The sequence below is a fragment of the Ammospiza caudacuta genome, chromosome 1 (genome assembly GCF_027887145.1).
Source record: "Ammospiza caudacuta isolate bAmmCau1 chromosome 1, bAmmCau1.pri, whole genome shotgun sequence".
In the NCBI taxonomy this organism is placed as follows: domain Eukaryota; kingdom Metazoa; phylum Chordata; class Aves; order Passeriformes; family Passerellidae; genus Ammospiza; species Ammospiza caudacuta.
In genome coordinates this window covers 85,616,389-85,632,939 of record NC_080593.1, presented here as the reverse complement: position 1 = coordinate 85,632,939, position 16,551 = coordinate 85,616,389, and the positions used below count along the sequence as shown (strand labels likewise).

Here is a 16,551-nt window from a genome sequence, read left to right as displayed (position 1 = left end):
CATATTTCTTCAGTCACTTTAGACATATGTCTAGTCTTTCACAGGGCTAGATTTTAAGAGTTTGGTTTTGTTAGCTTGAAAAAAATGGGTAGAAACAGAGAGTAAACGTCACTCTTTTACTTGTGGCTCTACATCAACTGAGAACTGAGAGGTTCTGTGCAGGGAGTTTTGCTGGCTTGTCATGGTACACTGCTTCATAAGGCAGGTGTCAAGTGACCCAGCCTTTTCTTTCTCAGAGGTGGTCTTTAAAGCAAGTCTCCAATGTCATCTAACTTGCTCCTTCTGGAGAATTAAAATTCAGGCCAAGTAGAGCAGAATTCACAGACATACAGAGTACCAGTAAGTATTGTGTTGTTAGGATTGAGTTAGCTTATATATGAACCCAGGCAGTTAGAGCAACTGTGGAATTCCAGATTTTAACACGTGTGCCCATGCACCTACACCTCCTTTGGGCATCTGATTCCTTAGTGTTACTGAGCATGCTAGCCATTCTGCAGACTGACCTGCACAATACTTACAATTTTATCCTTTTACTCTTTTCCCCCAACAGTTTACTGTTGTGCATCATTCCCTTCATACTCCAAGCGTGTCTGACAGAGCTTGCATCTTCCTATGACCTTCATCCTTCTGAACCTCCTGTTGCCTCTGCTACCCTGATTCTTCTGTTGCCTTCCTTCCTCCTCTGCTGGGAAAAAAAAACCCTTTTTTGACTGAGATTTTGGCTTCTTTTCTTTTTAAACTTGCACATTCTCTTTAATTACTATTGATTATTTTTGGCTGTGGTTCATACTCATTGGTGAGATGTATGCTCCAGAACTGAATCGTGTGTTATATAAATTGATATATCAGCCTCAGAAAGATTATCTGTCGTTCTTTTCCAAAATATTCTCTTTATTTTAAGCCGTGGTTTGCTTTGATTTGGTGTCGCAAAAGAGTGTGTTCTTGGGACAGGGTGTCTTACTTTCCATATTGTTTAAAGTTTTAATGAAAAATTTCTAAGAACTCTTTAAGTTTTTCTATTGCTCTAGATAAAAAGTTTTGTATTGCCTATTTGCTCTATTTTCCTTTTATTGCATCTATTTTGTTCCTTTGGAACATAACTAGTACTGGGCATGGCCTGGTCAATTTGAAGTGCAAGATTCTTTCCATATCTTGGCTATCAATCAAGCTGTCAAGACAAAAGAAACGGGAAGATCTGTTGCATCTATAAGGGGCTTAAAAGGAATACCAAAAACCAATACCAAATACACTGATTCATATTCTTTACTTATGCTTTCATCCTGATGCTTAATATGAGTAATTTTATCTTGATGCTGGAGATACGCTGTGGAAATCGAGGTGTGTGTTCTATTTCTGTAACAAAAGACTCAAACCCTGTTTGCTCAAGATACATCTCATTCTACAAGTCCCCTTTTTGCTCTTGTACTAGGAATAGTCAGTGAGTTCTAATTAAAATAGCTTCTCTAGGTTTCTACTTAGCAAAAACTTCTTTGTGCTAAAGGAAGTTCTTCATGAGAACGGCCCATAAGACATGTATTTTTAATAATCCTGAGCTACAAACATAGGCTTTATGAGTTGTAATGTAATGGTGCACACACCCAGAACTATTCTGACCTCACATGTACTGTGCTTTAAGACATTCATGTTATTTAAATGAGTGACTTGCAATACATAACTCTAATTTAAATGATGAAAAATTATTGTTTTACCCTCAAGCAAATAATCATGTTAATCTTGACTCCTTTCCAGGTAGGCAAAATGGAGAATAAGAAAGCAAAGCATTCCTACAGATAATATGAAATATGACTAAATTGGGGGTTGACAGTTTTTAATACAAATATGACATGTAGTTAGTAACTTTTAAATGATTCTTTAGAAAGTATACTTAGTACCCTAAGGGTCTTCTAATAAAAGTGGAGTGGATTTGAACTCTCTGAGCTGCCAGGTACTTTATAATACCTTCTTAAGACAGGACAATGGTTTAATTGTAAGTCTTCTCAAAAAAAAAAAAAAAAAAAAAAAAAAAAAAAAAAAAAAAAGTAGGTGTTCACAATGTGAAGATTAAGAACCTAATTTACCCATTCTCATTGCTCTATTTGCACCCTATTTGTAACTCCACAGTTATGTGTCCTGTGGAGTTCAAACTAGTGTAAAAATAATGAAGTGGTGGAACAAAGTGTTTTATATTGAGTACAAAGTACTGTGTATTGTCAAAGCAGTTCTTTCCCATTGACACCATTGTCTCTGAAAGGTGGCAAAAGTTTTCAACAAAATCGCATTTTTAATGAAAAAAATCTCCTTGCTTCGAAAGGATACAGCTGTGGCCTCTCTCTGCATAGCTGGTATGTTTCCTACAAATAGCAGTCTCTTTTCAGGTACCCTCCTCATGCTCTTAAAAGCTCTAGGTGAAATCTCAAAAAGTTCATTATTTACACTTAATTTACCTTTTCTTTGACTAAAATGCAAAATTTACCTCTAAAATATATTCAGGGCAATTAACAGTTTTTGTGAAATCTCTAGGAAAATATAGAAGAAAGATTTCTGTGTCTTTAAAAGAAATCATCCTATTTACAAGAATTATACTATGACATTAGCATAGTTTGAAACCCCCCAGTACTGTACATGGTACCAGAAAAAAACTTTCAGTGACACTCAAGAAGTCCAAATCTGTGGAGTGGAATTGCGCAGATACTGTGTCTCAGAACTGTTAATGCACAACAGAGTGTGTGCACGGAGGGGTTTAAGCAAAGCATGTTTGCAGGACCAGGAACTCTGGAAGTTTGGGTCATGAGCACCAACTCAGCCCTGAGGGGAATTCCTCTTTGTTCCAAGCTTCCAGTCAGGATTTGTAAGAGATCCTCAACTTGGCTTCTGAAAGAGAATGGGTTTTTTCTGTCATTTTCAGTAACAGGCAAGAGTATCAGCGTAGATCTCTTTGATGGAGTCTTAGGTCAGCAGTGATATGAAAGGACATTGGCTTGGTTTTACTCCTTTTATTTTAACCTTGGAGACATTGGAAATGTAGTGAGAATGACATGGAAAAGTTCATAACAAATTCACCACTATAACAAATTTTTCACCAAAATGCTATTAGCAGAATTAGTAAGAAACACATTTAATATACTCAGGATTTATCTGCACTACCAAACAGCCTTGTTCAAATGCCCTTTATGTTAAGATACCTGGGGTGAAAATCAAATAAGCAGTCAAAAAAAATGGAAAATATCATTGAGCCCTTTCTGGAGAACAAATAAATGCCTAGATAACTTATAAATCAAAACAAATTTCTGTCTTAAAACTCCAATGTCATTGACATTCAGTGCTCTTAGGGAATAAGGACAGGTTTACGATTTATGATTCAACTTGTTCTGATTAAGTTCTGGGGTTCTCAACCCCTACGAAATCCAGTGAATTAGAAACAGATTGAGCAAATTTAGTGGTGCACGAGATTTTATGAAATCTTTTTGTACGTTGGCCAGCAGAGGGAGCCGGTGTTGTCCCAGACTCACAGTAGGAGAGCAAGAAAAATAACACTAGAAGTGAATTTCAACGTGATAGATCCCAAAATTACACAAAGTTTTTTAGGTTTTGGAGTAGTTGTTATTTTATTCTCTTCTGCAACTAAAAATTTTTTTTAAAATTGTTTCTAGGTTATTTTAAAATCAGTTTCCTCACAAATAAGAAAATGAAGATAAAATTATATTTTCAGGCGATGCCACTGTGATGGCATCTTCCAGATGCAAGCTCAAATTTTTGTTTTAAGCTTTCTCAAATTATGGTGCCTAGATATTGCCTCTGTATCTATAGCAGCTGTATCCAAAGTGTGGTAACTAGTGCATATGGTTGGTATACGTGCTTAAAACATGTGTAAGTGCATAGGAGGAGGTCAGGTTTAGTGCCAGTACAGATAGGCTGTGTTCTGCTAGGTGGATTTATCAGCTTGAGTCTCAGAATTTTAAAATCATGACCTGATCAGTTTAGTATCCATCTTCTTTCACTGACATATTACTTCATTACCATTAATTCAGTCACTTAGAGACTAAAATTTGCTTTTCAAAACATCCTTAAATATATTTTCTACATGTAATATTTTAGGGGTTTTTCTTTACAGTTGGAATCTTTGAGGATCAAAATGAATATTGAAAGCCATCTTTCTCACTGGGCAGATGGCTTTTTTTTTCCTTTTCTAGTGACAAGGCTTTAGAATAATATTAAACTTTGAACTCATTCCATTTTTATCTTCAGAAAATGTGCTACTGGTGCAGCACTGAAAATTATTCTGGGCAGGTAAAATATGGAGAAAAATATTCTAAATATATGAATGGTAAAAGTAAATATTTCTCTTCTTGTTGTTTTTGAACTGGAATTATTTAAAGCTGTATGTAGTATCTAGAGTGCTCCAGTAAGTGCCAAGGGAGAATGATTGGCAGAGAAATCATCCAGTTCCAATTGTATGATGAGTTGCAAAGATTTATGATGCATTTGTTTATTAAACATATGGCCATCCAATCTATCATATGCCCATCACTTGTCCCTTTGTTCTGCTTTTTTAAAGTAAACTCCATGGTCATGATTCTCAAACCCTCACCATTTATGTGTACAGCCAGTTTAAGCCTTCCTTATTGTTCTGTTGCAGTATAAAAGTTCCTCTTTTTGAAAGCTGGGCTGTGTATGTGTATGACATCAGCTCTGTCTTCGGAGCTTGGCTTCCAGTCACTACCATGACTCTCAATATATATTTAGTACATGCAGTAGGCACCATTTAGCGTTCCATACAAAAATACATGTTATTTTAGAAGACAGAATGGAACTTATTCCATCCCTCGAAAATTACAGCCATGTTGTTTTCTGATGTCATTGTAAAACTATGGACTCCCCCCTCAAGGACAGTGAAACAAAATTGCTGTCTCTGTTTACACTTCTTATTCACAAGCTGGTGCTACAGCAGCTCTGTGGCTACAGAAGTCCACTGTTAAAATTCATTAGAAGTTGACAAAACAGAAAGTGACATAATTAATTCTTTGTTTATCCAGAAGAGCTTACAGGTAATAAATGCTGATTTTTACTGAGGTGGCCAAGGGGAAAGGTGATCTTGTATATTTCCCTGCAAGAATCCCCTGCTTTATTCCTTTTTTATTGCATATTATTGTGCATATTATTGCATATTATTGTGGCACCATTTTGTAGTGGTAAATGACTGCTGAAAGCATCAAGTCCAAAGAAATAATGAATGACTCCAGAAGCTGGCAGCATACTGAACAGGTATCAACTACTGAGTCCTTTATATTCCTTGAATGTACCTTTAATATGAAAAAACTATTTATTCTGTTCACTTCTAATAAGAAAATAGTAAACTTGGGTCACCAGATCTGCTTCATTTTCTCATACCTTAAAAAAGTTCTAAGGAAGGAGTCTGAGTCCTGGGTACAAACACTGGTTGGAAAGTGGGGGTAATTTCATATTCCCTTACATTCCCCTACACTGTGCTGCCTGCCTGTATTGGAAATAAGAGTTGTGGTTTTGCACACTTTGAGCCAGAAATCAGTCTGAGTGTAAGGAAGCACAATCACTTTGAATAATCAAAGAAAATATTTTCTGGTTACATTAGTATGGGACTGGACTCCAGTGAATCAAGTAGTCTTCCTAGACACATTTCCTGGTATTTAGATTTTTATCTGTACGTACCTATTTCATGTAGTGTGGAATAAACCTGAGCTTCCCTTCTCCCATTTCTTCTCTTAATTCCCTTGCAGACCAGCTTTGCAGTCCAAGTGGTCTGTGGATAAAATGTGAATGTTTGTTCCAAGTGAAACCAAGTTCCCTGTTGTCCTCCCCCTACATCAAAAGAAGAGCAGTTTTCACTACAGGAGCTGTACCTTTAATAACTGAGTGGCATCTTAGGCATACTCTGCTGCCCTTGAATGGTGGAATGTGAGGATGTTGTCACAGCCATACACACAGAACAACTTACACTTCATCAGTAACAAGTGGGGCTAAACATCTGTGTTCAACCAAATACGTGCATGTGGTACAAGTGTGTGTGTGTGAGAATTTCATCCTGGGTGTGAATTTGAAGTCATGCCAGGTTTACACATAAGTTATGGGCCAAATAAAACTGGAAGGTTGGTGCTTTAAGTGACATGTATAGTGCAAGATTTTACTGATTCAAATGCAGGCAATGCTCGTGGAGCTGCAGTAAACAAACTGTTGAAAATTTTTCTCTTTTCCAGGTAGGTGATGATTCTAATACCAGAGTGCTTTTCCATCCTTAGACATGCTCATACTCAGCTTTTCCTATTACCACTTCTAAGTCAGAAAACACTGACTAAAATGCCTGCCTACTTTCTGCTAAGAAATTGGGAATTCTGGCCATGCACATTCACTTCTCGGTTTCGGGCATGAGGGAGCAAAGGCTGAGAGCAGAGACACTTCTCCTTTGTCAGCTCCTTTGGTGGATTCCATAATTGTGGTTCCTGGCATGGATAAAATAATTACTTTCTAACCTACTACCATAAGCAAAGGCTGGGTATAATGGAGGACAAAGACAAAAGAAGATGGAGGAAAGACTGAGAAAGGAGGACTATGATTGACAAATACAATTTCTTCTTCTAAGACTATAGGCATTAAAAAGTGAAAATAAAGTTGCTAAATATATGGTGCCCTCCCATAAACAGTTGGAGATTGGTAGGGGATTATATGCTTACTTGTTAGAGTAAACAAAACAACAAATTTTCTACTTTTCAAGCATCTGATAAAAATCATTATTGTTTTCTAGTTTTTAAAACATGTATGTAAGCATTTTTCTCTTCCATGTTTTTTTTCCTCAATTTTTTCACTTGACAAGAAGGTAAAAACTAAAAGGAAAATATTTTCACAGTTTGTAAAAGCATAAAACTTAATGAAGAAATAGTTTCAATATTTTTTTTCTTAACTATGTGGAAACATGCAAAAGATCTATTTTTAAGGTATATCTGTGGATGAAACAGTCAAGATTTAAATGAATATACATCTTAAAATATACAAAGTATGACAAATTATATAAGAATTATAAAGACTGTAAGAAAAAATAATTACTGGCTTTCAGTTCAAGATAAGAGCCTTGTTTACTTCACTTTTACTTGTAAGAGATGGAGCATTTTGGAAGGCAAACAAACTCTTACAGACTTGTGCTCCAGAAAGCCTCAGAGTTGACTGCCGAGGGCTGCAGAAGGGCCACCCTTTGGAACTTGCTCATTTTGTTGGAAGTAGATGGCACTTTGGGGACTACTGTGTGATTGCATTGGTATATTGGTTTTGTTCTGAAACCCTTTTTGGGTGCTCCCAGTCTGAGACATGCCAAATCAATGCTTGAGAGTGACACAATTATTTTAATGCCACTGTTCTCCCCAAACATAAGAACTATCTTTTTTTACTTTCTTTTCTTTCATGTTTTTTTTTCCCAGAAGAGATCCTGTTCCAATTAAATATAATGTATGTGGATATTTTATTGATTACTTACAGTTTAAAACTGTATTTTTTAATTTCTAAAACCCCTCTCTGCTTGCCTTCAGAGAATTAGAACAATATGCTGATTAACTGACCAGTCAGTTAAAGAAACTTTGAGGTTTGAGTGTCCAAGTTTTCCAAATGAAAGCATTACGTTAAAAAAGAAAAAGGCAGGCATATACTGTAATTTGCTTGTTTGCTCCACTCCCTTGTGGACATGCCCAGCTTCCTCTGTACCTGGCAGCTTTCCTGTTCTGTATTCATCATGCTGATCAATGGGATTCAGATGTTCCTGAAATAAAATCATTTGTCTTCAGCCCGCTCTTACAAAGGACACAGCCTGTACTAGAAAGTCTTTTCTGCACTTCCAGAGTACGTTAAATACATGCCACTGTTCATAATACAAGGCTTTGGCAAAGTATCGATTGCTTTCTTCTACACAAAAAATCCTTGCACAAGGAAACTCCTTGTGGTTTTTTTCCGCAGACTTAAATTAGTGCCTTTGAGAAAATTAGCAGGCTGATAGTAATTGAGACAGAAGTCTTTAAATTTTCATGCTGTAATGAGAAGAGTAATAACAAACTACCAGCTTGATTCTGTGCTGGTTTGATAGGGGCTGCTCTAAGGTGAGTGGAAAGTTTTATAATACCATGCTGAAATTCTGACTAACCAGGAGAATTAAGGTAATGCTGGAGCATTACTGTACAAACTGTACTGTACAAAGTGCAACAGTGGCCAGTCACACCTGCTAAAAATTTTTTCAAACACACTTTTTGGGTAATGACTTTAGGAAAAAAATACCCTGGTTCTTTTGAGTTTTAAAAAGAAGATGTCTTTTTTTAATTTTTTAAAGATATCTTTAATTTTTTAATTAGGGATAAGAACAGGAAAGAGAGAGGATAATAATGAATACAGAAGGGGGAAAACAGATGGAGATTTAAATCCCAGGACCTTGAGGTTCTTGATTTTCAAAACCAAAAAGATTTGAGAATTTCTCCTTTCTTTTTTTCTTCTTTTATTTCTTATTTTCTTCCCCTAGACCACATCGAGTAAGGATTTCTTTTGAACTTCTGTATTAATGACTGAGTTGTCTGATATCTAAACCCCATCACACTAGGGGTTGAAGTTTTGCTGTTGTTCATAGCATCCTTCTCTCAGTATCCCTGGTAGAGAATAGAAAATAAGCTTTTACGTGTAGATGAAAAAAGTTTCCGTGCTCTGTCCTTCTACCACTTTATTAAACTTTTGTAATTGAACTTCAGGCTCTTATCCTTCCTGACTCATTCAGGAGAAGCTGGTAGCCAGTTTGAAAGTTACTAGAGGGTTTCATAGACAAGCTTAAAACCTACAATTGGGTGACCTTCTCAGCCTAATTTGAGGAGGAACTGATGCTGAAAAGAAAGAAACTCAAAGGCATTTCCAAATTTCCCCCTTTTATGCTGATCCTATTTAAGCCCATTGACTCAGGTGAGAAATTCCCCAAACTAGCTTGCCTATTTTGAGCGTATGATCATAGCAAACCTTCAGATTCTAGAAATGGCCCTGCTCCAGCAAAGCACTTAAGCATGCTTAATCAGGTACCCCATTATACAGCATGCACATTATTATTGAATGAACTGTATAAATGAAAGCCTTAAAATTCTTCACATGAATAAAAATGCAGACCAATTTTCCCTGTGGGGATTCATCCCATGCAGGAGATATCTGCAGCTTTGCATTTTAATCAGTGAAAGGTCTGATCCTGCTGCTGTTGAAGTTGGGGGCAGAACCCAACTGCTGCAGTGGAAGCAAGAGCTGATACTAACAGCACGTAATATGAAAGGGGAAGATGTTTTCCAAGTGGGTGTTCAGATGATGACCCATTTCTTGCATCAGGCTATTGTTCACCAGAGATGGCACTGCCATTAACGTTTTGCTATCCACAAATCAGTACAAAGCGTAACATCCAGTTACCACTCTTGCATGTTTGCATTTCTTCAAGTTAATGGGGAAGGAGAGCCCCAGGGCAAAGCATGATTGATGAGATAATTGACTTCACACGAGGACTGTGGAAGAGCAGGCCAAATTCAGCTCTGACTTAAGTATTTCTATCTCTACTTATGTCTGAAATAATCTGATGTAGTCCATCTGCTGCCAAAGAGGAGTGGTGGCATGACAGCAGTGCTCTTCTGTGAGCGCTTTGTTCTCTACTTGTCCAGTATTCCCCTTCTTACCAGGCTCCCAGGGAGAGCTTCAGTGTGCACTGCTGGAAAAGATAACTTCATGGATAGTGTGTGGACATCATAGTATCAAAAATCATGAAGTGGTTTGGATTGGAAGGGACCTTACAGATCATCTGTAGTCTAACACCCCTGCATGGACGGGGATACATTCCATCGGACCAGGTTGCTCAAAGCCTCATCCCACCTGACATTGAATGCTTCCAGGGATGGGGCATCCATAGCTTCTCTGGACAACCTGTTGCATTGTCAAAAAGAAGAATTTCTTCACAATGTCTAGTCTAAACCACCCTCTTCCAGTTTAAAGTCATTCCCCCTTGTCCTATCACTACACGCCCTTTTGAAAAATCCTTCTCCAGCTCTTTTGGAAGGCCCCTCTTCAAGGATCTGGAACATGCTCTGAGGTCTCCCCGGAGCCTTCTCTGCTCCAGGCTGAACAAATCCAGCTCTTTCAGACTGTCTCCTCTGGAGAGGTGCTCCAGCCCTCTGATCATCTCCATTGCCCTCCTCTGGACTGACCGTACCCTCCCTGCATTTGATTCTTGCCCTTTGCTGTGATTTCTTGGCTGTGTCTGTATCACTGAAAAAGAAGTCTGTCTCTTGCTATAATTCCATAGAACCAATTGCCCTGGTGGTCCTCTGCAGCATGTGTGTGCCTGTTTCCTGCTAGTTTAGATCCAGGGGTGCCTGTCAGTGTTTTAAGTGGAGAGTGTGATTGGCATGCACTGTCCTGGCCTCACTGCTCTTGGTTTGCCCTCATCACAGCACAGGAGTCTGGTCTTCAAAGGGCCTAGGAAATATCCTTTGAAAATGGTACAATGCCCTTATAGAGGGTCTCACACAAGAATTTCAGGGAGATCCTATGTGTACTCCAACCCTTGGTTTTCTTCCCTACTAGAATATTTTTTTCTTTACTGGGCAGCTTCAGAAGGCAGACTGTTTTAGTGACAAGAAGTGTTCACATACTCAAAGTAGTTTCTCACTAGGTTTATGCTTTTACTGACATAATTGGATGTCTTACAGCTCTGAGAAGTATGATAGCAGAGTAATCCAGTGTGTATGTGCAGTAAAATGTGTTATAACTCAGAAAATAAACACGGTCTTCTAGGTTAAATTATTTCTGGAAATATAATTGCCAAAGTAAACCAGCAGCCCAAGTTTATTGAAAAGCCTCTTGGAGGCAGAAGCACGTTTTCCACTGATCAGGAGGTCCAAGAAGAGTCAGTTTATGTACATCAGAAGAGGTCAGAGTAGAGTTTTGTGCCTTTAAACTATGGAGGTGTATGAAAATGTTTTCATATCTAAATTTGGAGCTAGCTGTTGAAAATCTGTGTAGGTATTTACATTGTTGGTGGTTTGGCTGAAGTATGTTTTGGCCAATTAAATGGAGCTGTTTTATGCCATTTTAATTGTAAGTTAGGTGGTTTGTTCGCAAAATTTTCTCAGGGCTCTGTCTGACTTCAGATTATGCTAAGTTACTATCCTATAAAAAGAGAAAGAGATGGAAGGAAAAATGATGCATGCACTGATGGGGGAACTGGAGGGTTCTGAAAGAGTGATGAAATCCCATTTCGTTAATCATCACTCCAGCCTGTAGTTCACTATTAGCTTTCAGTATTAAGAAAAACCAGTATTTGTTGCCATTACTGCCAGTAAGTCTGCGTTGATAAGAAGATTTTTTCTCAGATGTGCAGCAGTTCCCAGTAGAAATGCTTCTGTTCCCAAGACAAGTATACTTTGTCCCTAAAATAAGAAGGCAGCTGTTCAAAATTTTTTATTTGTATGTGTGTAATACCTAATGGTTTCAGTAATAGATTATTACAGATTGACCTGATTCTCTTTCACCCTTCCTAACTTTTAATCACTTTTATTTAAGAAATAAATACACAACTGGGAGTAGAGTTCTGGAAAGTGCTCTTAAATCTCACAAGGGTGCCTGTACATATGTGTATGTGTGCTTGGTTTAGGGTTGGGTTTTTGTGTCTCTTCTTTGCTGAGTTTGCTGGCAGCCAGTTGCTGGGGAAGAAAAGGATAATTACAATGCAAAATTGTTTTATGTTTTTGTCCTGTGGATAATGCTATAAATGTAAAATTGCAGTAGAGATTTTATGGAATTGTTAACAAACTAAGGAAGATAATTAATTGATGCAGAGTGCACAAGGGGAAAAAATTAGTGACGTTTAAAAAGAGAAGTTGGGCAAATAGCCTTTTTCTGTGGTCTTAAAAATCACCTAATAAAACATTGTTTTATTGCACAGGTACACTAATTATCTCTGCTTTTAATCATTACATTGCATATGCTTTTCAAGCAATTTTATAGAGTGTGTTCTCTAAGGTGGCTCATGAAAATCACCTTCACAGTCTGTTCGTTTAGATGCTGCAGTGTGCCTGAGTGAAAGCCAACCGCCTCTGAAAAGGATGCGGATTGCCCAAATCTATCACTTAAGACTAATAATTCCCTGCAAAATGGGGAGAGTGGGTTATTTCTTCACCAGGCTCATTTACTGGGCAGTCTCTGGTTTTAGAGCTAGATTTTCCTGTCCTGCAAACACCCCCAAAGAGCCCTGTTATTTAACACAGCATGTCGCCAGGGTTACACATGGTGATTTATGAAAGTGCAAGTTCGAAGTTATCAATAACCGCTCTTAAATATATTTATGTGTTATCTTCCTCCTCTAACCTACATTGCCTGCTTGTTTGTAGTCTTTTGGAACTGCGCAGATTAGGCACCCTGCCCTCTCCTCATCTGAAGTAAGGGACCATCCAGAGCCCTGAAATCACCTTGTGAATCATTCTAGTTTGCTGTTAACCTCAGAAAATGAACACCAGGAACTGTTGTGAAACTTTTCCCATCATACTTCATTGTGTATAAAAGGAAATGAGCAACTCACACTACTGGTTCATTTTCTAAAATCTGCCCTTCACAAGGCCAAGTGACAATGTTCTCTGGTTAATCAAGGAAAGATCTACTTTGACACACAATCCTTTTTCTGTCAAAGAGCATTTTACTCTTTGTGTCGCTTTTATGACATCTGATCCCTTTGAATAAGGAAGGCTAGTTACTGGCTATGATGTAGAGTTGTCAGAGAGTCCAAACAAGGCTCTTATAAAAGCAAGGAGCTAGTGGGTTCAAGAGGGTGCCAAAACAGAGAGGATGAAAAGCAGTTCAGCAATAGCAGCAGCATTCTAGATCAAATGGGCTTTGCAGGGGTCAGGGAGTCTTTTTCAGTCACTGAAGAAAGGATTGTGGGAAAGAAATAGGAATAATAAAGTCCAATATGTTGATTTTCCCCTGTCTGAAAATCTGTGCTGCATTAGTTCAGAAATTTTTCTTTGCTTGTTTGGCAGGTGGTAAAAATAAGGGTCTGAAAGGAGAGAGGGTAGCAGACGTTTACTTGCAGGGGTAGATTCCTCTGAGACTTTCAAGAGCCAGCAGACATTTTAGGTTGTGTTGTTTTGAGAGAGAGGCTTCAGGATCATTTTCAGTATATGTTTGAAAGGAAAAGCAAACATTAGTGCATAGATCTTCACAGCTGCTTGTACATGGAAAAAACAATGGAGGGACTGGAACACTCTTCATTTCTCGTTCCCTGGCTTGATCCTATCTTGTATTGCCTTTGGTGTAGGAAACTCCACTGCCAAAAGAGCTTTTGTGAAAGTTACAATACTTTTCTGTTGTGTTATCAACTAACAACAGACAATTTTAACCCCAAGGGAAGTGCTTAACTACCTCAAATTCATAAGACAGGTTAAATGAGTCCACATTTCATTTCTTTTTCAGCCATAGGAGGGTAGACGTAGGTAACTGTCATTAGTTTGGGACTGACTGAGGAAATGCTGCAGATTCACAGGGTGTAACTAATGACACTCCATTTGTACCTTTCTGATGAAATGTTTGGTGACACATGTCCTTTGTGAGTCTTTTATTTTTTGTTATTGGCTAGCATGTAAAGGAATGGATTTACTTTTGTTTGCAGGGTTTGCAGTAAGAATGACTTCAATTAAAGAGCCTATTGGAAAACATGAGGATGGGGCATAGGACTAGGAAGGAGAGTGAAAATATCTCATTATGTGAGACGGGAAGTCGCATGCAGGGCTGTGTGAGTCAGCAATGTGCCCTTGCAGTGATGAAGCACTAACCACAGCCTGGCTTGCACTAGAAGAGCACAGCCAGCAGATCACAGGAAATGATTATTCCCCTTTACTTGGCTACCATGAAGCCACATTTGAGTCCATTGTCCAAAAGTGAGTCCAGTTTTGAGTTCTGTGCAACAAGATACTGACACACCAGAGCAGAGGCAGCAGAGTCTGGCACAAAGCATCAAGGATGTGCATTACGGTGCTGAGGCAACAGGGCATGTTCAGCTCTCCCCTGCAGAAGGGAGGGGAAGGAGAGTTTGAATGCTGTCCTGCATCTAAAGGAAGAGGAAAGACTGAGAAAGACTCTTCTCTGAGATTCACTGCAAAAAGATAATAAGACTGCAACAGTGACAAGTTGCAGCTAGAATTTTTTTAGTTTGACATTAAAATAATGTTCTTAAGTGGGAGAAGCATTAGATGCTGCCCAGGGAATGATTCATTATTTTTTCCAGAGAGGCTGTTGGGTCTTCATGCTTGGAGATTTTCAAAGCTAAGCTGTTCAAGGCCCTGAGCTACTTTGTCAAAGCTGGAAGATGGCCTTGCTTTGAGGAGGATGTTGAACTAGGTGACCTCCAGAGGTTCTTTCCAAACGAAACCGTTCTGTTACTCTGTGACCTAAATAAACTAAGCCAACATTAGGCTGCTCTACATCCTCATTTTGGAGGAGGGCTGGGGCTGCAGAGCATGGTACCTCAGCTCAGTATTTCCTGGCCTCTTTTTGATTTTCTGCAAGGCAGTTCCAGAAGTTGGGAGAGGAATGCTTTGGAATTGATCCATTCTCCCGCTCCCCTAATGATATTGTTAAACTATAACAGTGGTCATTTATTTTGTCTTTGTTTCTTTGAATTTTTTTCAAAAAGAAGAAAGTATGCATGTAGGTTCAAATATGCTGGAATTAAAAATTTAATTATGATAGAGAGAAGACTACCCAGTGTGTGTACTGCTTTATCTGCTCATTGAGTGATCTGTAACACCTATCTCTATATACAGGTTTTTGATCCATGAGAAAAATGAGTAAAATGCAACAAGAACACATTGTACCTGTGTGAAAACCCTTAAGCTAATCCTGTGTTCTTCATTTTCATAATCTCTATGAATAATTGCCGTAACAAATGTTATCTTTTCCTGATTCTTCCATCAGCCTTCTTCCAAGCATATGAAAAAAAGTGCACAATATTTTAATACTGGTCTTTTGTGATGGTCTCAACTTTTTACTGCCAGGACAAATAATTAGAGCAGCGTTTCTTTCTCCAGATAGAAGTTTTAAGTACTGTCAGTGAAAGAATTACGTTATAATTTGGGGATCATTATAAGAATTTATATTCTTTAATATCATTAAGTTTGTGGTAATTTTTTACTACTTCATTATAATAGACCACTTGGACTACAGCAAAGCAATTTTAGTCCATGAAAAGCAAGTTCTTTGGCAGTGGAACAAATGATGAAAGAAATTGTAAAACAATTACCAACATGTTAGCAAGAGTTAGATAAACTTAGAGAAACTCTGCATCTCTAAAATGATTGTGAAGTTCAGGTTACTCATCATGTAAGGGTGGAATCAACTGTTGCATCTTATGTCTGTCCTTATTGAATGTAATAACAAAACATCAGCAGTGCTGTAAAACCAGGTCACAGCACTTCCTGAACAGTTAGGATTTACACTCTGTGCCCATTGTACTCAGAAAGCGTGATGACTTGGGCTTTGGTAACTGATTTTGGAGGTTCAGGTGGGATAGGCATGTTTTGAACACTTACGTCCAATTCTAATCTAATCCAATTTTGATAGTGGTTATTTTCATAGTAGTAATCAGAGTGAATATTTTACCCATTAAAATATTCACATATTGAATTAAATCTTCATTTCTGAAAGTGCTGATTCACATTTAAACCAGGTGAGGTTTATCTGTCTCCCCATCATTGGCATTCTGGATGAGTAATGTGTACACATATGCAATATCAAACTGCATGAGTGCAGATATGACTCCTCTAAACTCAAAGTTCAGTGTTTTCCTAATTGCTTACAGGCTATTGAGATTAAAGCAACAAGATCTCTTTTGTGTTAAACAAGAAGCTCACATTCCTTACTGATGAGCTACTCTCCTCTTCCCCTCTTGGTGATCACGGGCAAAATTTTTGCAAGCAGACGTCCCAGTCCATCCCCCTCTGCAAGAAAGCCTTTGTAACTTGTGGCTGACCTAATTGTGCAGCGACAGCCCTGCTGCTGCAAATCTGGGGAGATCCCTGGTGCAGCACTCATGTGGGCTTAGCAGTGTCTGCAGCCTGAAGCAGGATATAGGTAAGCAGCAATGCAAGGCTTTGAAGGATTCTCTCCGTTTTCATGTGGGGGTGAGATGTCCCACGGAGATTTTAGAGTAGCTTGGAGACCATGGACTGACTTCTACGTGCTTTTCAGTACCACACCCCACCTGATGCCTGTGAATAGGGTTACATTACTGAAAAGTGTTATATATTTGAAAACTCAGTCTTCTGTATAGAAATTTTTCAATACTATGTTATCTGCGACAGTTGTAATTTGTGCTTTCAATTCTGAAGTACTTGCTGAATACTCTTTCTTAACCTGGATATGTCTGCATGAGTTTCTGGGGATCAGAGCCTCAATTTGTCTTAGTGTTATGACAGAGGAAAGAGAAGAAAATGTTGAGATCTTTTTTCTTTATTTGACCAACAAAAAGACCCCAGTAGTGTC

At 38.3% G+C, this 16,551-nt stretch overlaps 1 protein-coding gene across 2 annotated transcripts in view; it reads left to right on the top strand.

Annotated features, from left to right (window-relative positions):
• The window catches only part of COBL (cordon-bleu WH2 repeat protein), a 156,465-nt gene that overhangs the window by 110,634 nt on the left and 29,280 nt on the right, over positions 1 to 16,551 (top strand). Inside the window, exon 8 of one of the 2 annotated variants that reach the window (XM_058808618.1) lies at positions 551 to 3,252. The exons of the other annotated variant lie outside the window; for it this stretch is intronic. Coding sequence (XP_058664601.1) covers positions 551 to 594 — 44 coding nt within the window. The 3' untranslated portion in view covers positions 595 to 3,252. Of the gene's footprint in view, positions 1 to 550; positions 3,253 to 16,551 lie in introns of those variants that run through there. 2 annotated transcript variants of the gene reach the window in all.